This window comes from Fistularia commersonii, chromosome 3, assembly GCF_037954325.1.
Source record: "Fistularia commersonii isolate RoL2024-O1a breed Wild chromosome 3, RoL_Fcom_v1.0, whole genome shotgun sequence".
NCBI lineage: Eukaryota > Metazoa > Chordata > Actinopteri > Syngnathiformes > Fistulariidae > Fistularia > Fistularia commersonii.
In genome coordinates, this window is record NC_141286.1 from 16,584,662 (window position 1) to 16,606,350 (window position 21,689).

General features: G+C 41.5%; 1 protein-coding gene and 1 pseudogene across 2 annotated transcripts; one reads left to right on the forward strand and one right to left on the reverse strand.

Moving 5' to 3' along the window:
• Positions 1 to 1,424: 1,424 nt before the first annotated feature.
• dis3l (DIS3 like exosome 3'-5' exoribonuclease) lies at positions 1,425 to 17,898 on the reverse strand. 2 transcript variants are annotated; one of them, XM_086143848.1, is made up of 18 exons: positions 17,681 to 17,898; positions 17,135 to 17,288; positions 15,347 to 15,475; positions 12,480 to 12,615; positions 10,932 to 11,099; positions 10,006 to 10,084; positions 9,746 to 9,925; positions 9,351 to 9,520; positions 8,930 to 9,091; positions 8,071 to 8,321; positions 7,166 to 7,258; positions 6,504 to 6,792; positions 5,663 to 5,898; positions 5,281 to 5,435; positions 4,523 to 4,701; positions 3,428 to 3,573; positions 2,487 to 2,658; positions 1,425 to 2,359 (listed from the first exon to the last, which is right to left on the reverse strand). In XM_086143848.1, the coding sequence occupies exons 1-18, from the start codon at positions 17,808 to 17,810 to the stop codon at positions 2,036 to 2,038; spliced, it is 3,153 nt and encodes a 1,050-aa protein (XP_085999974.1). In that variant the 5' UTR covers positions 17,811 to 17,898; the 3' UTR covers positions 1,425 to 2,035. The 2 variants fall into 2 exon arrangements, with proteins under 2 accessions (XP_085999974.1, XP_085999975.1); XM_086143849.1 differs by lacking the exon at positions 1,425 to 2,359 and having other exon boundaries at positions 2,516 to 2,658; positions 3,428 to 3,515.
• Positions 17,899 to 18,752: 854 nt separating this feature from the next.
• LOC147235683 (uncharacterized) lies at positions 18,753 to 20,829 on the forward strand (annotated as a pseudogene).
• Positions 20,830 to 21,689: the final 860 nt, after the last annotated feature.

Sequence of the window (21,689 nt, forward strand, 5' to 3'; positions counted from 1 at the left end):
CCTTCTTACAGAGTTGTTTCCCATCAACTGTTGGTTTCCACTTTTGAGCTCTTATGAATTAATGTTTCAGTCCTTCTAATCACTGGCATGTTCACAGAGTGCGGCAGCGATTTATGTTCATGATGTTTTGTAGCCATAGTTGCCCCCACAGGGCTCGGGGTAACACCTGTTGTTACTAGTGAATCTACCTTTGCTTTTACTGTTTTATTTAACCCCTCCGGCTCACTAGTCTGTACATTCTCTCAATTCTCTGGTGGAAATGTGACTTAACAGAGGTAATAACTCAAGGTCTTCCTCTTTCCTCTATTTCAAGTACAGAAGTTTTTTTCTTATCTTAACTTTTTTCCAGGGGGATTTAAAGCTATTATTTTTGTAAAGTGATTGTTCCAATCCAATTTTTTTTTCTTTTTTTTTCCTCTCTCTTGAGACTTGTTACAGGGGGAGGTATTAGTAATACTGAAAGCATGTTGAATAACCTCCAGAATCTGGATTTGTGTCTTTCATTATATAGCAGGGGTCTCAAGTCTGCAGCCCATGGACCCATTGCTGCCCTCAGGACAATATTTTGTTGGCCCCTACTTGATGTGCTTCTGTAGCCTGCACATTTTTCTCCCACACACGTTTTTGCTGAGTGATTACCTTAGTTGGTTTTGGGTTGTGTGTGGGTTTTATTTTATTTTTTTAAAAATCACTCATGGCAGTGGTCCCCAACCTTTTTTGCACCACAGACCTGTAATGGGTTGGCATGGACCCAATTGCAACACCAAGATTCTGCACCAACAGAGTTCTTTGTTGAGGCTAATAGCAGTGGGTGAACGGTTCACAACAACACAACGCAGATGAAGCAGGGGCATTGAAGACAGTAAAGTTTGGTACTGGAAAGAAGCTGGGGCTCCTGAAGTCTGGCATCGAGGCTCATGAAATCCGGTGAGAGACTGCAGAGACGGACAGGGTAGGTTCTGGGAGGTCTCCCATTGCAAGCAAGGCAACCTAGAAAGTAGTGGGACTGGAGCTAAGGCTTTTAAGTCCACCTAGACCTGCAGGGCAATTCTGAAGTCAAAGCCAGTCAAGTTCAGGAAGGTCAGTGGAAAGTGGTCAAGCTTGGAATATTTTGAGAGAATTGTCCCCCACTTTCCCTGAGTTTTTCAGGATTTTCAGGTGGATCATGCGCCTCTTTCGGGGCACATCTGTGTGAAAAGCTCTCTTCTACTATGAACTTAAAGCCAAAATACCGATAAGCATCTTCAAGATATACTAAGGATCTTAATTACTTCCTCCCTCAAGCCAAATGTGGCTCAGTTGTGCAAAGGGAAGCACCTCCAGGTCTCTAGCAGCAAGAAGTAGGTAAGAGTAGTAGCAGTCGCAGTAGGTAAGCCAATGTTCAGAAGAATTGTTATTAATTAAAATTAAAAGTTGGAAAGTTGTAGTGTTTTTTAGCAATATTTGAAACTTTATTTGAGGTACACTTGATTAGGCTCAGCCTGACCCAGACTCGAGCACCCCCCAGCTAAACTGAGTTTGAGACCCGTTAATGTCCTATTTTCAAATAACGGACATTGTTATAGAACTGAATTTACCATTCATACTTAGCTATATTGAAGTTATAAGTGGCCTCTGCATAACCTTTGAGTATCAATTTAGAATTTGATATGTCTAAATATTAACTAGCATAGTATTGAAAATACATTCACAGCAGACCCTTGCCTTATGAGCGAGATGGGAAGAAAAACTTCTTAGGCACCCTTGACAGTTACCCATTCTGTTAAATGTTTTCACTCAGTCAATTAAATGTAAGAAGTTCACTTTTGCACTCATGGGAAATCTTTTTGTCTGTTTTATTTGTCTTAAATTTCAAGACTAAATCCATACACCTGAATTACAAAAAGTTTATCTAAATAAGAAAATCAAAAATCTCATTGAAAAAAAATACATCTCTATTTTTATGTTACTAAAACCTTTTGAATAAAGAAAGTAGTTTTGATTTGTTCCTTGGCTGTTTGTTTCTATCTCCACAGCAGTCTTCACTCAGGCAGCTCTAAGCTGTTGAAGCACAAAGCTCTGCACATCTGTCCACGTCGAGCAGAGCCTGCTCCCTCACCTCCTCAAGGAGCAGGTACAGATTGGGGCTTTTGGTCTGGCAGAACTGCCTCTCCTCCTTTGAGAGCTGGGGCCGCTGTGCTGCCTTCTCCTGGGCCTGTTGAGACGCCTCCTCCGCCAGACGCACCACTTCCTGCACCAGCTGGCTGCGGCCCTGAGGACGGGGCTGCTGCTCTTGGATGCTCTGGTGAGGCTCGTTCCTAATGACCTCCAGGTTTAGAGCATCAGCGTGACATCGCGACGACTGGACAGAAATGCGGACCTAAAATAAAGAGACTTCTATTAGAACCAAATACCACCTCCCATTAGATTGCATCTCTGATGCAAGATAGAATAACATGCTGATAATTAGCATGTTATTCAGTGGAAATAAGTTGTGAATGGCTCACAGTGATGTGGCCGAAGAGTGTGAAGGTAGTCGTGCCACAGCCAGTGTTGGTGGTGATATGGTCCGAATATCGTCGCAAGGAGCCATCGAGCCACTTGCACTGACCCTCCTGTCCTACAGCCAGAACCTGGCCCTCCCGGTTCTTGAGGTACGCGGGTCCCTTCACACCGTACCTGTGGATGGACAAGGAATCAACACTACAGGAGAGAACCCAGACATGGCAATTTTCCCTATTTTTCACGTCATAGGGAGCCGGATCGGGTAAAGTAGGAAAAAAATGACCAAGAAGGTAGTACAAAATGAAACCTAAGAACTGAGAAATGTGCTGGAATTCAGCCAGAGATTTGTAAAAAAAAAAAATATATATATATATATATATATATATATATAGCGACATATTTAAACAATTTACTGAAAAGTCCATGTGACAAGTGGAAAAATAACTTTACGAAATAATGACTGAACAAATCAAAAGGCCAAAGGAAAGGAGCACTGTTCCATTTCAAGGGACTGTTGTTCTTAGCATGTTATGTTTTGGAAATAAGGTCAGAGAAGCCAGACTGAGATGGTATGGACATATAGAAAGGAGGGATAGTGAATATATTAGGTAGACGGATGCTGAAAGCGGAAAATTAAGTTCAGTTGGTGTGAGAGAAAAAGGTATAGAAAATAAGATTAGATGGCAAATTTGATTCACTGTGGTGACCCCTGAAACAAGCAGCCAAAACAAAAGAAATTGCCATTGTTGATTGTTTCTATTTCAAATGATCAGACCGTATGCATCTTCAGTATAACCTATGTTTGCAGTAAGGATCAATAGGACATGTATGGACTTAGGAGTTTAAAAAGAAAAGGTAAAACTGATCCCTTGAAAAAGTTACAGATATACACAAGTAAAGCATTCTGGGCAGTCAGTAGCAGCCTGTAGAGTTAGTTTCTTACTGGGGAAGAAACACCAGCACGCCATTGTCTCGGATGGCGTAGATGATGGCGTCAGCCACGCAGCACTGATCAGTCTGAGGGTCTCGTTCTTTGAAATAAAGACATTGGAACAATTCAGTGGACAACCTCTGGGCCTGCTGGGCTGCCTGGAGACACAAAGGATTCAGATTTATGATTTTTTTTGGGGGGGGGGGGGGTTGGTTATGAAATTTGTATTATCAGTGAGGATCTAAAGCATGTATCGTATTTTCTGGACTATAGGCCGCTACTTTTTTCCCCATGCTTTGAATCCTGCGGCTTATACAATAATTTTCTTCACTTATGGCCATCAACACTGGAAAAAAGCATTGCTTGTTTTGACAGTATGAGGGCCCATATAACAGATTCTGTGAAAGCAGCCATCAAGAGAACAAACTCAGTTCCAGCTTGATTCCTGGAGGTACAACTACGCTTTTGCAGCCACTCGACATCAGTGTGAATCGTGCATTTAAAGCAGCACTCTGAGGTGAGTGGGAGGATTGGATGACCAGCAGTGAGAAATCATTCACAAAAACTGGCTGCATGTGAAGAGCATCCTCTTCTGAGGTCTGCCAGTGGATCCTAACAGCATAGAGCAGTGAAAGAATCCACTATCACCAATAGGTTTCAAAAGACTGGACGGCTGAGTGAAGAGAGCAGGACAAATTCAGAGGTAACTTTGCCTCGAGATGAAAGTGACATTGCGAGCGACACCGACAGAGACTGAAAAAATATACAATCGAGATTTTCTGAGACTCTTCAACTCTGACACTCAAGAAGACTTCAGTGGTCTCAATGCACAGGAGGATAATTAATGACATCTATGACTTTTCTGTTTTGTTTGATCAGTAGTTTTAACGCCGTGTCCAGGTACCCTTTGGAAACAATCAATTAAGGTATGTAAATAAACATTTTGGAAATCTTTCTGAGCAAATATCTCATACCTGCAACTTAGAGTCTGGTGCAGCTAATATATGTAAAAAACCAAAAAAAAACCTTCTTTTAAAATTTAGTGGGTGCGGTTTATATTCCGGTGCACTCTAGAGTCAAGATAATCCGGTAAAACTGGGAACATACCCTGTTCTTATTGTTGATATGATGAGCTAATTCCTCCAGATCTTTGTTGCTGGCTATGGCTCTACAAGTAACTAATCCCCTTTCCATGTCCAAGGCTGCAGTGAGAAGACGGTGTACCAAGATGTCAGCGTAGCGACGAATCGGTGAAGTGAAATGTGTGTAACGGTCCAGAGCCAAACCTGGAACACAAACGAACACCATTAAACATGTTCATCCACAAGCCTTCTTTTGTTAAAAATATTGCTGTTCTTTTATTGCTTTCCTTCTTCAGCCAGCTTTTACACAGCATCCTGACTACACCCACTGTGACAGGTAGCCGGGGCTAATTTACCACCCGATCCGCAAATGTAATTTGCTGGTGGCTTGTACTAATTTTACATTTTGTCCTCAGATTATAGGTTTCATGGCTCATTAGATGTTATTGCAGTGTTTTGAAATACATTTGAGAAATTTCCCTTTGTTTTTCACCAAATGTCATACAGCATGTCATTCAAAGGCAAGTCATTATGCCTGTGCTTTGAATGATATTATTTAAAAGGTAAATATGATTATTGCATTTAACTTTATCAAGAAAAAACTCAAACCACTTTCCAGGGTGCCAAAAGCATGCAGTGATGTAATGAAATCACCTAGACTGTAAACAACCAGTCTCTCCTCACATGACCCAAAGATTAACCTTTCTCTGTGATTGAATAAGTTTCACTGTCTGACAAGTCTTATTATGGTTGGAGAAATTGGTAATCAAACTGGTGGTGTACCGTAGTGGTAATACTGGTCTTGGGAAAGAGCGCCAGTAGAGCAGTACAGAGCCTGAGACATGGCCTGAGTGGCCATCATTCTGAGCAGTCGGTTGAGTAGTGGGTCCTGCGGGTCCACAGCTTGATCCAGAGAGTCTGCTAAAGCCTTGTTGGACCTGCAGAGGTACATTAAGTCTTGAAATACAATAAGTGTTGTCCACTCTTTTTTTTGTCATAACTGCAAGCTGATCAACTGTGTTTAGGGATTACAAGGTAGTAGTATAATGTGATGTAATGTAGAAACCCCTGATAAGAGTATAACTTGAGTTACTCTACTGACCAAGTATTATGGGAGAAAACACTGACATAACAAATAAAATCAAAACACAAGTTTGAGACACACCTGGTGTTGATGGTGAAGCCCCTGGTCTTGGCACTCCCCACCAGCTCACTGAAGAATTCCTGTCGTGGTGGTGGGTGACAGCGCAGAAGGGCCTGGTGAGGAAACGTTTCCTGGATCTTGCATGCCACCCAGTGGTTGGCGTAAATCATGCACTCCGCTACGGTCTCGTGGACCTCCAAGGGCTGACGAGGGACCAGAGCTGTGATGTTCCTCTCCTCGTCCAGCTGAGCACGAACCTGGGAAGGAATTGTATGGCAGGATAGGACAGGCTAATGGTGATGGGTCCGTTTTTTAGATTACGAATGTCAGAATATGTTAAACCACAGCTTTCCATAATGCCCTGAGACAAATAATACAGTGCCTTGTCACAGTTTAACCATTGAACCAAAAAGTATGGCAAATGTTAGGCCAACAATGGATACCCTGGAAGATCTGTAACCTCAACAAACCATCATGTTTCTGCTCTTTTCCTCTTTATTTCTTTGTGGTGTTTTTTTAATTTCTTGTTTGCTAATTTTGCAATCGCCCTTGGAACCGAACATTCCTGCTTCAAATCTCAGCTACTCCTAGAGTCCCGAAGTGTTGTTGAGCAAGACAATGAACCCTTATCTGTCTTACTGGCGCTAATGGATGGCAGCCAACTGCTCATGGTTCACCCATGATGGGTTAAATGTAATGAAGGCATTTCCCCACAAGGGATTAATAAAGTACAATTAAAATTAATGTAATACTTCCAAATACTGTAAGAGAACGGTTCTGACTACCCTTCCGCCTTTGTGGTATTTCCTGTCTCTGAAGCAAATAAAGAATACAATCGCAAATCATAACAAAGCAGCCTTACCTCTACCCCTTCCAGCTCCAGAGCACCCCCCTGGTCCCTTTGTGCCCGCAGGTGTCGGGCTATGTGTGTCAGCCTCTCCAGAGCCAGGATGAGCTCGACCTGCTTAGCCCTCCTCTCGTCAGAGCTCAGTGGCAACAGTTCTGGAACCTCGGATTGCTCTCCATTAAGGAGAGCTTGGGCCAGTTCATAGTGTAGCTGGTAGGTCGAACGGATGACCGTGCGACCGTACCACACGCTGTTGACACTGAGGGTTTGGGCATCCAGCACCCATAGTACACTCATGGCATATCTGGATTATGAATGAAGACATGATTACTTATTATAATGTAGCCCCAAAGCAACATGTGACAAGGCCAACTACAAATGCAAAAGAAAAGTGGAGCTTTTATAAATGGCAGAGGCTGAGTTATCAGTTAATGGCTGAGTTACATTAGAGGAGTAGTTGAAACCCCCCACACACACTGTCTACATTTACCATCTTACCCCACCTTGCACATTTGCTGGAAACAGTCAACAAAGCTGCAGTGGGTGTTTAAGCTTGCAAAGTTGTTAGCATCTGATAACGAGTTAACACCACTTTTTTGAAAATATAGCTCTACATGCAAGCGCTTATCTGAGGCAAAATGGGTTAGGTCTGACTACGGGAATGCGAGCCCACTGACCTGTCGACTCCCCCGAGCAGAGAGCAGAGATCTGAGCTGAGAACAGCTGGCAACATGTCATAGCGGCGGTCGGCAAGGTAGTAGGTTGTAGCCCTTGGAGATGCATAGAATGGGAATATTAAAAGGGAACAAGTATGAATAAATTTAGGTCAAATCATGCTTTGCTTTGAATCAATATTCAGAGTTTGGCGCCATTGATTTTCCAACTCTAATTACTTTCACTGTTGTCACAATTCATCAATAAGTGATGATAATGGTGGAGACCATATTAAGTGATATATTTTACAAACTAAATGTTCTCAAAAGAGTAAAAAGAGTTTTGGACGGTGAGGAGGAATGAAAAAGAACAAAACAAAGTAAACATACAAGCCGTTTAAAGAGGCATTATTGGACTTTGAGTGCATGTGCGGATTATCACATTTGACAACGATATGAAAGTATAAAATGATTAGAACCAAACTAAACCAATAGTGCAAAAAAGACTTGATGAATTGAAAGCAAAAATGCCACACTCATCAATGTCAGTCCATATATAGAGTATATAACACTTGTGTGCTAAACAGATTTGTTTTGGTGTCTTTCTTGAATAACAAGGTCAATGAATAGTACAAGATATTAATTACATAGGCTTTTAAAAATTAAAGCCTAAAGGTTCAATAAGTATGCAAAAGTACCCGCTTTTTTTCCTTTTTTTCCCACCCCTCCTTTAACTACATGGTACTTGATTGATAAACAATATTTTTTCCCACCCCTCCTTTAACTACATGGTGCTTGATTGATAAACGATATTACCAATACCAACACCTATTTTGGGATATTTTTTCTCACAAATGTCAAAGTGTACTCAATCAGTTCAGCACCACCTGTGAATGACTAGCAGTGTGATGCTAAAAACGCTACCTTACCTGCCTCGGGCCTCCAAATCAGTGATCGAACCTTCCTTGACAAAGTGGGTCACATCAGCAATGTGGACCCCAAGTTCCAAAAACTTCCCTCCATCAAGGCTTTTAACAGAGAGCGCGTCATCTACATCCTCGCAGCCAAGCGGGTCAATGCTGAACACCAGATGACTCTCCCTGAGGTCCCGCCGTTCGGCCACTTGCGTGGGATCTGTCCTCCATGGCTTCTCAGGAGAGTTGACGGGCATCTCCCTCAGCTGTCCACAAAGGAAATACACATGTTTCATAATTTTCTTTGGATTGTCCCACTGAAGGTCGTGCTGTACAAGTTGCGTAGAAGGAATAAATACTTTAAAAATCATTTTTTTGGATGAACCAGGAAACGAAGTGAAAAAGAAAGAGGACAAATCACAGTCTGCTTGACCCACTTTGCGCTGAAAATTATTCACCAATTAATCACTTGTCGCTTGTCCTGTAAATTTGCTTTACTAAGAAAATTAGCCCTCACGGACAGAAGGGCTGCAATGATTAGCCTCTGGATGGCAGCGAAACCACATTGCACATTAGTGACATAAAACCACCGAGGATGGAGGCTTCACTTTTATTTTGTTCAGCTTTTTAGGAAGGTTTCTGGCCCAGTAACTCATTAAGTTTTTAGATAACTAGGAAAAAAAATCAAAATAACTCAAGAAAAAACAAACAAACCTGAAAATTTGAATAAAATAACAAATCCACAGACAAAAACCCCAAAAGCAGAAAACCATAGAAACAAAAAAAAAACAACCACTAATCACAGGACTGAAGTGATTGAATATTAAAAGACAGAATGGTCCACTAACAATAACTGGAAAGCATCCTGCCTAACCTGCGCATCTGAGAAGGGTGGTGTGTGGATGCAGTTCTCCAGGAGGATCGTTTGGACCTCGGTTTCCAACTCACCAGCCCGACCCAGCACTCGCACGCTGTGTCCGTTGGGAAAGAGCGAAGTGCTTTCCCATGAGTCAATGCGGACCACCACCCTGTGATCCTGAGCATCAAGACAAGGAAGAGAAGAGGAGAAGCCAAGTCATCAAGACATAAGCCAACGGTGTAATTTTGAATGCAGCTCCTATTTTGCACTTAATTTAACTTATTCTTAAAATGGTGGTTAGCTGGTTTCTGATTAACAATTAAATACAGAGTCCTTCCTTTCTCCATCCTCGACAAAAATAAACTGGTCAAACAACATAAGATGCTCAGTAATAACTGAGAATAATGATTAGTAGCTACATGACGGTGAACCAAACCTGCAGAGCATCAGCCTGCTGAGTGCTGATGCGGATCTTTGGGATACGGTGGTCCCAGGGCACAGTCAAGATGCGCTGAGAATTCCTGCTATGGGATTGAGTGGCTTCCCTTGAGGGAAAAGTCACCACATAATCTCTCCAGTTCCTCTGCAGGATCCCGACCACACGACCTGTGGTTTTAAGTAATCAAAAATGTAGAAAATACCCTGTTTTCTAAAGTCACAAAAAGTGTTTTTCATTGGTTAATGCTGATAGCACGCATTTCACCAAGATGAAGTGTGAAACAAAAATCTAATGGCAATCTGCTAAAGAGCAACTCACGATGGTGGAGAAGAATGGAAAAATATAATCCCAATTTCCTTTTGTAAATATTCTTGACATCTGTCCAGTCATACCTGTAGGCATGGGTATACTCTGAGAGTCCTCTCCGCTCTTCTCCTCGCCCTGTCCCTCTGTCAGCGCCGTCACCTTCCCCCTCCATTCACTCTTTGGCAGCAGCTCCACTACAACCAGGTCACCATGAACAGCTCTGTTACGATTCTTGGAGCCGTACACCAAAACCTCTCTGTTGTGATCTGCGGACGAGAGATGAACAGATGACGGACAGAGGACAAGAAACGAGAACAAAAAGAGACTAATGAAAATCTAACCTAACCTATGCTCTTGTTGGAGAAACCCTCCGCTGTGATGGAGGCTTCAGTCTGAGCCCGGTGCTTGTTGACCTTTAGAGTTCCCTAAATGAAGAAGCAGAGGGCAAAAAAAAGAAAATTAATTTTCGGTGATTTCAGAAAGAATCAGATGGCATTTAATCATCCCACTTTGCTGGCCAGAATTATTTCAATGTTTTTGGAGAACATTATTTGACACATATGAATAATGATCTTACCTCAAAGCTATTGCATTTTCATGCATGTAAGTCATCAAATTAAACAGATTTTGATTTAACCCATTCAATTATAAACGAATCAAACAAATGCAGATCGTATAATAAATTAAATGAACAATTATATTTAGATTATCCACTGCCAGCAAACACTATTTCATGCCTTTGAAAGTTAAGTGTTTGTCATTTCAATTGTGTGACACATTAGTTCATAACAAATGTGTTTCTTAAAACCAATCTGACAAAGAGGGCTTTGGTCTCCCAACCAGCACAGGGTCAAACAGAAAACTGACATAGAATTAAAAGAATCTGGCCTCGGAAAAGTCAAATGCACTCTGTTCTACTTCAGCTGAGATAAGAATGGAATAGCCTATCAATCAAATTCTATGCAGAAAATTAGGCATCTGGTGGAAAATTGGACCCAATCAATTTACTTCTTTTATCAATAATATCAGCTGATTCAAGCTACAGATATAAGATATGTTAAATATATATGGCATAAAATATATATGGCATGACAATGGGTCGTCCTTGTAATCACATTTGGGGCAATCAATCAAATCCCTGGCGAAGCGGTTCAGTTAATATTTAGTAGTTACTTGTAGAAAGCGGCCTTCTGTGTACCGGTTCTAGGTCAGAATGAAAATGTTTTGGTGGATATCCAGGGTTGTACCAGAAGCTAGAGATTCCCACTCTACCTGGATGTACCGTCCTGACTTGATTCCGGCTTCCAGGACTTCAGCAGGCAGATGTTCTGTGAACTCTCTCTCTGTGCCTTCACTCTCTTTCTCTTCCAATGCCTGGGAAATTGAGCTGTACAGCTCATGGGCTGCCTGCAGGTCCACCCAGAAGTTTTGTAAATAATCCTGGCAAAAAGAAGATATTAGCAGATATGAACAAACAAATGTGACAGGGGTGAAACAGGTGTTTTCACAGTGAGTGCATATGGATAGGTGTGTGATTTTTGTCAAATAGAATCACAAATTGGAAACGAATCATTAATTATGACTCTTATAAATCAAATGTTATTGCTGTTGAATGGAGGGGGAAGGATGAGAGTGTAGTAAGTGAAATGGCACTCATTTTGATTATTACAGTTTCATATCAGTGCTTTTCCATCAATTCAAAATTTTTACAAGCCCTCAGTACTGTAAAAGCGATGGGCCTCTAGGGATGGATTGAATCAGAGCAGCAGCTAGTTCAAAACAACTTGTAGAAACTGGGAACAACGTAACACAGCTGTTCTCTTCATCTACAAAGGACCAAAAATCTTAAAGTAAACAGAGAGAAACTGCTGAAAGTTTCATCTGATTTTTGACAAATTACATGGCTTGCTTTCTGTTAGTAAAACATTGTCAAACCAGGTTGTTTATTTATATATTTATTGAACTAAATAAATAATAATTTCACTCAGCATTTGTGGTCACAAGCTGAGTGAAATTCATTTGTTCTAGATTTTTTATGTGAAAAAGCAGGAATAATTAATCCATGTTACAGAGGCCATGATCATGTGGACTCAAATGAATACAGACTGTTAAATTTGCATAGCATTATCTTATTTAATGACGCTGAATGCTGCAATCATGAGCCTTTTCACAAGAATTGTGAAACAAAAATGCGATATAATATAGCTCCTTCAAGCTTAAAGAGAAAATGATTAGCCTTTTATTCAGCCTTTCAAGTGCAATATATACATATACACACACACACACACACACACATATATATATATATATATATATACATATATTGCGCTTGATTATCATTATTATTAGATTGCTAATTTCATGTCCCTGTGGGATTGTGACAAATGTCTTCTCAATTCCTCCAGATCAAGTGGAGAAATGACAATAAGCTTTGATATTTACATACAGTATATAAATATATATATATGTTTGTGTGTGTGTTCATTATTTTCAAAATTTGCTAATATTTGTTGCATCTAGGGTGAACGCCGCCTCTCGCTGTATGACACATGGGTAAGGCTCCAGCATCACAACAACTCTGAGTGCAGGATAAGTGGTTGATAATGAATACATTTCTTTACCTTTCTGTTATTTATTTTTTGATTATTTAAGCAATTTTCCTGGTTGTTTATAGGTGACTTTTTTGCAGACTCTCAGCATCACAATAGCAAGTGCTAATCTAAGGCTGGGTAGCAAAGGAAAAATCCAAGAAACCACCAAGCAAAGTTCTGAATAGAGATCAGTCCTGGGTGGTTATTTACAGGTGTGTATGAAACGTACCTGGACAGAGATGACATACACTCCGGAGTTGAGGCTGCCGTACTGTGCAATGACATCCTGGTCCTCGGTGATCATAACTACATCCTTCATCCCAGCCAGGTGGTTATGATACCATACTGCTGCAAAGTACACACACCTACATGCGTAGAAAATACACAACTTCAAGTACCTAAACAGTTCAATAATTTTGGAATATCGGTAGGTGGATGATCACCATATATAATTCATCAGGTGCACGAATATTGTAGAACCATATAATCAACAGTCCCAATGTTATTATTAAATCTTTGTTAGAATGAAAAGGCGGTGCCGTAGGCACTACTTTTATAGCACCACGTCATCCTTGCCTCTTGTAGCGGAAAGGTTTTACACACACACACAGGGAGCCAATAACCATGGCCATCTTTCCTTCATCTCTCACTGGCATTGGTATGATGGATTCTATTGAAACAATAATGATATATGTTTTTTAATCACCATGTAATATATGGGTTGAAAAAAATGTTTCTTTGTGATTTATGGTCCAGTTACAAATGTATCTTGATTGCTTTGCAAGGATACAGGGCCTGAAATGATAAGTGATGATTTGCCTCCTGCCTTGTTTGTATGCAAACAGCACCATTCAAAGGTACGCAGCAGCAGGACCAATGCATCCTTGATAAATACCGGCAGGTATTTTTGTGATAAATACATGCTATTATACCGGTTATATTTTTCCAAACAAATCAATATTATTCACATTATAGGTGTTTGTCTTGTTCTTACATGCCATAAACTGTGGAAATTGTTTGAATCTACTTTAAAGCATTGGTCACATTGGCCTGTATGAAATATTCAAGTTTGTTCAGATGAAGGACTGAGCACCTAAATCAGAACTGCACCCAACCTTCTAATCTGTGGGGGAAAAACAATTACTGTTTCCACACAACAGCTCAAAAGTCCCCACTCAAGCAACATTATGCGATAGATGGATTTCATAATTGTGGAAGAAAATACATAAATAAATACATTTATGAAATGTTTTGTAGGCTATGCTCTTAAATCCACAAGGGAGTTATTCTCACCTCTTGGGAAATTTGGGGTTTAAGAACATTCACAATTAGTTTTACAATTCCTGCAAAACACATGATTCTCGAGGGCTCCTGCTTTGTTTAACAGCTTCAATTTATTGTCTACATAATAAGATTTAGTTTTATAATTATTACAATTTTGTCCAATAGGTGAGGGAAAGGGGGAGTGAGACCAACCCACTTATTGTCTTCATCAGCTAATTTGAAAAGGAATTTGGTGTCAGTATTGAATTGCAATCTTTACAATTTCATCTGAGAACTGCTACCGGACCTATCACGATGGATCCGCCATAAGCAATTATAAAATCAGAGCTGTTTTAGGAATATGTTGGATGGCTGTCTTTCTACAGCCTTTTTCCATTGGTACAAAGAAGTCAAAGGCAGAAGCTGTTGGACGTTGTACACATTTTTCCTGCTAATTTTTTGATGTACTGCCTCACTGTTTTTTTTAAGTCAACTGTACTCCAGCAAAATTGTTTTGACAGCAAAAGTTTATGATTTAGAAAGAAAGTTAATTTGTGTATGATTTTTATTGTTTCAACTTGTATCTAACATTCGCCAATTAAGGGAAAATGGTAAAGACTAGTCAAAATGGGAGAAGGAAATTAACTAAAAGTATATCTGACTAATTGAATCTGCATGTCAGTCCGATTCTTTGAGATTTTCTATCTATGTCGACAGAAGCGACTGTGATAGTACTTCATCTTCTAAACATGTAATAGGACGTTCCTTTATCACATCTGAGAAGTTTAAATAAGTTACAATGAAGCTTTTCTTCAGAGGATGGTACTGATGGGTGTGTTGTGCAGAATGAGAGGAAGCTGCAACCAGTCTCTCATCATCTAATATCAATGAGGTAACAGAATATTTGCGCAGCATTTGCTTTAATGTTCCTTTTACAAAAATGACCTTGAGCTTATTTCAACTTTATCTCCCCAATTTCACTCCTTTTGGGCCCACCAAAGTCGGAAGAATTAATTTCTTGTGTGTGACATTTGGTTCCAAAGTAAATCCTAGAATGTAATTTGGTGACTGAGCCTAGTTGTGCTGAATCCACTTTGCTGTTTACATTTCTGAGGAAGGACTAGAAAATTAGAGCAGTATTCATCTGGTCATTGTCCATGCATCTTATTCTGCAAAGTATCATGGGGTTGTGGTCAAGGGGGCAATTCCAGTTGTCATTGGTTAAGGGGATTAAACCGAGACCAAACAAGGCCAAAAACAGAAAAATACAATATGACCACTAAAGGTCTCATTGATATTATTGGAGGCTTCAGCCAACCTAATGTGAGTTTTGGACTGTCAGAAGAATCTGTAGAGAACCCCCAGAGACAAAAGGAGAAGATGTAAACGCCACACAGAAAGGTCAAAGTCTGCCAATGGATTTGGAACCTCCTTGCTTTGAGGCAAAAAGCATTGTACCATCATGCGACTACACTATCTCCAATCAAGAAAATTTGAATTTAGAAAAGCTCATTCACAGTATCTGAACTGACAAGTCAAATAGTTTCCCAACATCTTTATTTCAGTATCAATAATTGATAGTCTGATAGTAAACATACCTATATTTGATTAAAAAGAGGAAGAAGCGAAATACACAGCTGAATAGTCAATCTCATTATGCTTGTTTCAAGTGAAAGTGAGATACTGCAGGCGTCAAGCTCTAACGGCAGAATAGACTTGTAAATTGAAAAGCGCATATTTCTACTGTCTCGTGTTAGATGTTTGTGTCATACTGCTCAAACTCAGTTCCTGGAGTTTCATGGGTTACAACTGGGAACAGAAATAAATACTCACCTACTCTGCCATTTCTCTATGCTCTCCCCCTTCTCTCGCAGGCAGTAGGAATACTTTTGAAACTCGTTGGTAAACAGCACACAGTCGTGTCGGGGGTCCTTGAGCAGGTTTCTTACACGGTTGTATTGTCTGCTCAGAGACAGCAAATACAGTAATTTAGAGGAAATATATCAAATACCTCTGTGAGGCACACTGACATCAAATGTGGGGTGTGAAAGGTTAGATAACTTCTTATCTTATTGTTTGATTAACATTTTGGCAAGTTCTTGTTGAATTCTCATGATTTCTCAATACTTTCTTATTAACATTCAAGATATTTATGGATAATGTATAAATCATTTTAGGCAGTGTTTTCTCACAATAATATGTTAACAACAACAGTAATTATGATAGATTATTGTCAAAATTAGCGAAAAAGTCTACCTGTATGAGACAGAAAATCAATCTTTTGCAAATTCTAAAAAAAAAATTGCATAGTTTCTGTCCCTCTCTCTCTCTCTCTCACACACACACACACACACACACACACACACACACACACACACACACACACACACACACACACACACACACACACACACACACACACACACACACACACACACACACACACACACACACAGGTTGAGTGTTTCAAATTAATGGAAAATTCCAATTAGTAACACACTATGGCATCAGCAAACCTCACCAGCCTTGTCTATCTAACATTAACAAATTTGAAGCCTCATCATATTAATAATGCAACATTTTGGAATGGCAGTGTAAGCAAAAATCAAATCAAATTGGAAGGAGACTGACAGTCATGTGGGACTTTGTACTTTGGAATATTCATCAGATTTGTAAAATGTGCTCTTGCCTGTTTATGCTTGATATATATTTAATTCAGCTTTTTCAGCAGAATTTTGAAATAATGAGGCTGACCGCTGCTCACACTTTCAACACTGGTTTAGGTGGGCGTTCATTAGCAGCTAAAAATTTGAAAGCAGCCTCCGGAAGGGAAGGTGTCGACCACAGCAGGCAGACAGTTACTTTCACTGCGCCTGTAGCTTCTTAGTTGCTGCATGGAAGAAAATCCTGTTACTGAGCAGTATTCTTACCATCACTCTTACCATTGTCACAAATACCACCTCAGTCAAAAGACCTTTTAACATCACAAAAGGTCCTCTAAACAAACAAAAACAAAACAAAACCAAAAAAAGCATCTTTTTGCTTTGATTTTAGCTTCAAAATGTATGTCATTTGAATGCTGTTTACTATGCTTATACAGTTTACACTTGTTTATTTTAGGGGGCTTGTTGGTTGTTTCCTAACATCATAATCTTCATGTGCTTTTGTCTCTGTAAACAACAGGTTGAAGCTGGTTAGCAGAAATAACCAAAGGAATCAGAAGAGCTGATCCATGCAGCTCAACCTGTTGATAACCAGTGTCTCTAATGGAGCCTGATATACCAATAAATTATATGTAATACGACTTAATATGCCATTCCTCATCCTCAAAAATAGTCTAATCATGTCCTCCATGTTCCACTTTCCACCTTTCCAAATGCAAAAGTTGAAGTTTCTACTTGGTAAACATGAAAAATTACTCTTTCTTACCTATAGGATGTCGATGATGGACAGTGACAAATACATGAACAATGTTTATATTTTATTTAGCCTTGTTCACGAATGAAACAGAGGTAAATATAATATGGGGAAGTTATTAGACTGAGAAGTATCTTTAGTTTGTTCATGTACAATCTGGAGGAGATCCTGAAAAAGTACTTCAGTTATTGTGCGTGTGTGTACCTGCGTCCTTTGCTGTGTTGCACAGCCTGGCAGGCGGTTTGGGTGAAGATGATCCCCTGAAGTTCTCTGAACTCCAGAATCTCCAGGTAGTCGACGACCACTCCGGCATCAGGCACCACATAGTGGGTTAAATCCACTGGCAATATTTTGCCATCTGTGTGGAGGGCAATATGGATTTACGACAGTGACGTAAAACCCCCAACTAGCACTACACCCCTTTTTGAAAAGTGATTTTTCTTTTCTTCCAGCTGAGATTCAATGTTTTTATTCATCTCGATCTAGGCACACTAAATGTTAACCTTCCAGTGGATGACGATATAATCTTTAAACAGCTTAAGTTCATTATTGATCACTACAATGTTTACAAACATGGCAAACACAAAATACGACTCGAGTAGGAAGCGGGGTTTTTGTGTTTACATCTCTTCGACGGATGGTTCTTTGACAGACGGGTATATATATCGATCGCGATTGTGTGTGTGTGTGTGTGTGTGTTTGTGTTTTGATCGGTATTTTTGTGTCAGTCGGTGTGTTGTTTGACGTTACCTCTGGGGCAGTCCGCCTGACACAGACCGCTGTAACAGGGAACCCGCTCTCTCAGATAATGTTCTCGAACCACACGGACCTTGCGACCCCGGTGGCTCTTCAGGTGTAGGATTTTCTCCGTCTTTATCATCGTATAAACTCAAAAAAACGCCCATATATTCCCGCTCATAAGCGTCAACCTGCTGTTTTCTTCATTACGCGGGAAGACATGCGACCGCTTAAGGGAAGTGCGCATGTCCGGTGACGTCATGACCGAGCCCAAGTTGGCTCTCTGCCGTCAGTGCAACAGTAAACATTTTAAATTTCGATCCCCTTTGTGGAAAAAAGGATAAAATCGGACACTGAAAAATATTTCTTCTCTAAATGCGACATTTCAAATTCCAAGAAATGTGTTTTCATTCATGTTTGAATTTTGAACACACTGCGGTCAGGAGGGTCTCACTACCAACTGAATAATACATAGCAAACACAAGAAACTGAATGAAAAGAATGCGAAAACATTTTTAAAAGTTGAATGATAGGGTCAAAGTATATAAATATGTAATGAAATATGCAATTCTTAGCTATGTCATCAATATAAACAGTGATATGCTAAAACATATTGTGAATTTAGTGATGATCCGTGGATTGCTACTGGGACGCAAGTCGGGACTTGATCAACCCCGGTTGGGTCGCCAAGGGTGAGGGTGTATGATGTTACAAATCCCAAAACACCCAGGATACATTACTGAGGATGCGTCCCAGTGCATCCATGAGGTATTTCTTGCATATTTAATGTCTGGTGCAGCCAGGGACCCCTAGGAACAGACCTGGTGACAACCAAGAACAGTTTGGTTGACCACTGGAGAGACAGTTGACAGCATGGAAAGACGGCACCCGGGACAGTTTGAGTTAGCTGCCTAAGCTGTGTCTTTTGAAAGAGAGAACCCAAGCAGGGGGGGGGGGGGGGGGGGGGGGGGGGCTTCAATCAGATGGTCCAAAGGTTGACGACCCATGCAAACAGAGGGATGGCGAACGTGACATGTATTTGCAGAAAACTGTGCATCGTGGCCTGAAAATCCATCATACCAGAATGAAATATTTGAAGCGGGAGAATGAGGTACGACGTACAGGTCCTGTACCTGGTAAGATGCAGGACGCGCCCGGACAGGAGGCAACCCACAGAGCACAGTCCCTCCACGTAACTAAGCATCCCAGCAGAGTAATTCTGTAGCAGCGGATCAAGTGGCCCCCAGCCAGCAAGCAGAATCAGTGACTGCAGTTTGACCAGGATGTGTCCAACATCATCCAAGTCACAGTCAAAGGAGATGCTGACAGCTGACTCAAACCAACGACCATCATCATCTTCAGCTATGCCGCAAAAAGATCTGGGCAAGTAGAGAAAGCCAAATCCAAGCCCACCTTCTACACTGCAGAGCCAGCAGAATACACCACCTCACACTCTAAAGAAGCAGTACAAGACTGCTACTGATGAGGAGAAGCTATCTTTTGCAGAACTGAAAAACATTCTGCAGAAGAAGCTGATGACCCTTTGCAGAGCAGAGTGGCATCGGAGACGGGAAAGAGAGAGAGCGGGGAAGCGAGCAGCCTTCATTGCCAATCCCTTTGGAAAGAACTGCTTTGGGACAAGTGCAGTGGCCAACTTGAGTGCTCAATAGAGCAAATGAATCGCTTCCTCCAGGATACAGTGAGCGATTCCCGAAGAGAGCAAGAACTGGTACCCAACAAAGCTCTCATCAGCTCCGTTCCCCCCCAACAACAGAATTCAACTTGAAGAAACCAAGCCTGAAGGAGGTTGAGATCATCCTGCTCAGCATCTGCTCCAGGCACCAGTGGCATTCCTTATCTGGTTCACACGTGCTGACTAGAGCTTCCACGGCTCCTTTGGAAGATCTTGAAAGTGATTGGGAGAAGGGAAAAAGTTGCTGACCAGTGGAGGTGTGCTGAGGGAGTATGGATCCCCAAAGAGGAGAACTCGGAAGACATCTCACTCATAAGTGTTGAAGGGCAGGTGTTTTTCAGCATTGTCTCATGAAGACTTTTTCTCCTCAAGAAAAAGTATATTGACCCATCAGTACAGAAGGAATGGATCTCTGGAGCACCTGGCTGCTTGGAACACGCTGGAGTCGGCAGATAATCAGAGAGGCCCATGAAAAAAGAGGCAACCCAGCTGTCTTGTGGTTGGACCTGGCCAACGAGTACGGGTCCATACCGCACAAACTGGTCGAGCTAGCTTTGCACCTCCATCATGTTCCCAGTAAGAGCAAGGACCTCATCCTGGATTACTACAGTAACTTCAGGATGAGGGTTACTTTTGGGTCAGAAACATCAAACTAGCATCGCATTCGGAAATTAATAATAACAGGCTGTACCATCTCGGTCATCCTTTTTGCGATAGTCATGAACACGGTGGTCAGGTCAGCTGAGGTAGAACGCAGAGATCCCCTCACCAAGTCAGGTGAACCACAGCCCCCAATGAGAGCCTATATGGATGACCTTACTTACAACATCATTGGTCCTTGGGTGCAGGTAGATCCTACAAGGGCTCAAGAGACTCTTTACTCAGTCTTTGTAGATTTACGACCTGGATCTACCAGCATTTTATCCTGCCCCAATTCCTGTGGCCCCTGCTGACCTTTGCAGTCCCAATGACAACAGTTGAGTCTCTGTAAAGGAAGATCAGTGCCTTTCTTTGAAAGTGGCTAGCCTCCCACACAGTCTCACCAGCGCTGCACTGTATGGGATGAGCAACATCCTGCAGCTTCCTTTCAGTGGCCTCACTGGCGAGTTTATGGTGGTACACACCAGGGAAGCCCTTGAGTACAGGGACGCCAGGGACTGTAAGGTGCCATCAGCCGGCATCGAGGTGAGAACAGGAAGGAAGTGGAAGGCCGGGGAAGGCAGTGGAGGTGGCAGAGTCACACTTTGGACTATAAGCATTGGTGGTCACTGTGGCGACAGGCAGAGCAGGCTTGGGTTACTTCCCAAAAACCCTCATCAGCCAGACCCACCGCAAGGAAAGGCACCACTTTATCCAGGAAGAGGTCCAAGCAGGGGTGGAGGAAAAGCGTGTGAACAGGGTGGTGGGACTCTGGCAACAAGGAGCGTGGACAAGGTGGGAGTGGGCACTACAGCACTGTATCACCTAGACAAACCCTTGCAGGAAGATTTCCATCGAGTCAATTTCTTGGTGCAAGTGGTCTACAACGCCCTGCCAAGCGCAGCAAACCCTATCTGGGTGAAGAGTGAGACACCCTCCTTGGAAATCAGCTGAGGTTCCCCAACACATTGCAACTCCATTCAGATATGATCATCACCTCTGAGGCTTCAAAACACCTGATAATAGTGGAATTAACAGTGCCCTGGGAAGAGCTAATTGAGGAAGCCAATGAGAGGAAATGAGCCAAGGTACAGGATCTGGTGGGGGAGTGCAGGCAAAGAGGCTGGAGAACCTTCTATGAGCCTATAGAAATTGGCTGCAGGGGTTTTGCAGAACACTCCTTTTGCAAAGTCATGAGTTGCTTGGGCATTGTAGGAGTGGCAATCTGCAAGTGAAGCTGCAGAAAAGGCCATCTGGTAGCTTTGGATTAAGAGGGCTGATCCGTGGATTGCTACTTGGACGTAAGTAATGGCTTGATCAACCCCGGCTGGGTCACCTGGGCGAGGGTGTATGATGTCGTGAGACCCGAAACACCCAATAACCCCAGGATACATCACTGAGGATGCGTCCCAGTGCATCCATGAGGTGTTTCTTGAATATATAGTAATACCATCACAAGCTGCAACTGCAAGTTGGAGACCAAGTAACACATAAACACCTTTAAAACTTAAGATAATATATGCTTACTACGCACATGCACAGCCATAAACATACACTATCTTGCTGACAGATAATACACCCATTCATGTTTTGAATTAATTACAAGATTATCTTGGGAAAAGAAAAAAGACATATTTTCATGGAACCTTTCCCATTTAAACTGTTGTCTCTGAAAAATGTTGTATTCCT

Excerpts from the sequence above, each read along its gene's own strand:
- dis3l (XM_086143848.1), bottom strand. The coding sequence starts at position 17,810 with ATGATAAAGACGGAGAAAATCCTACACCTGAAGAGCCACCGGGGTCGC. Across the intron at positions 15,476-17,134 it reads CAACACAGCAAAGGACGCAG|ACAATACAACCGTGTAAGAA; the intron begins GTACACACACGC and ends GTCTCTGAGCAG. Across the intron at positions 8,322-8,929 it reads CACCCTTCTCAGATGCGCAG|CTGAGGGAGATGCCCGTCAA; the intron begins GTTAGGCAGGAT and ends CTTTGTGGACAG.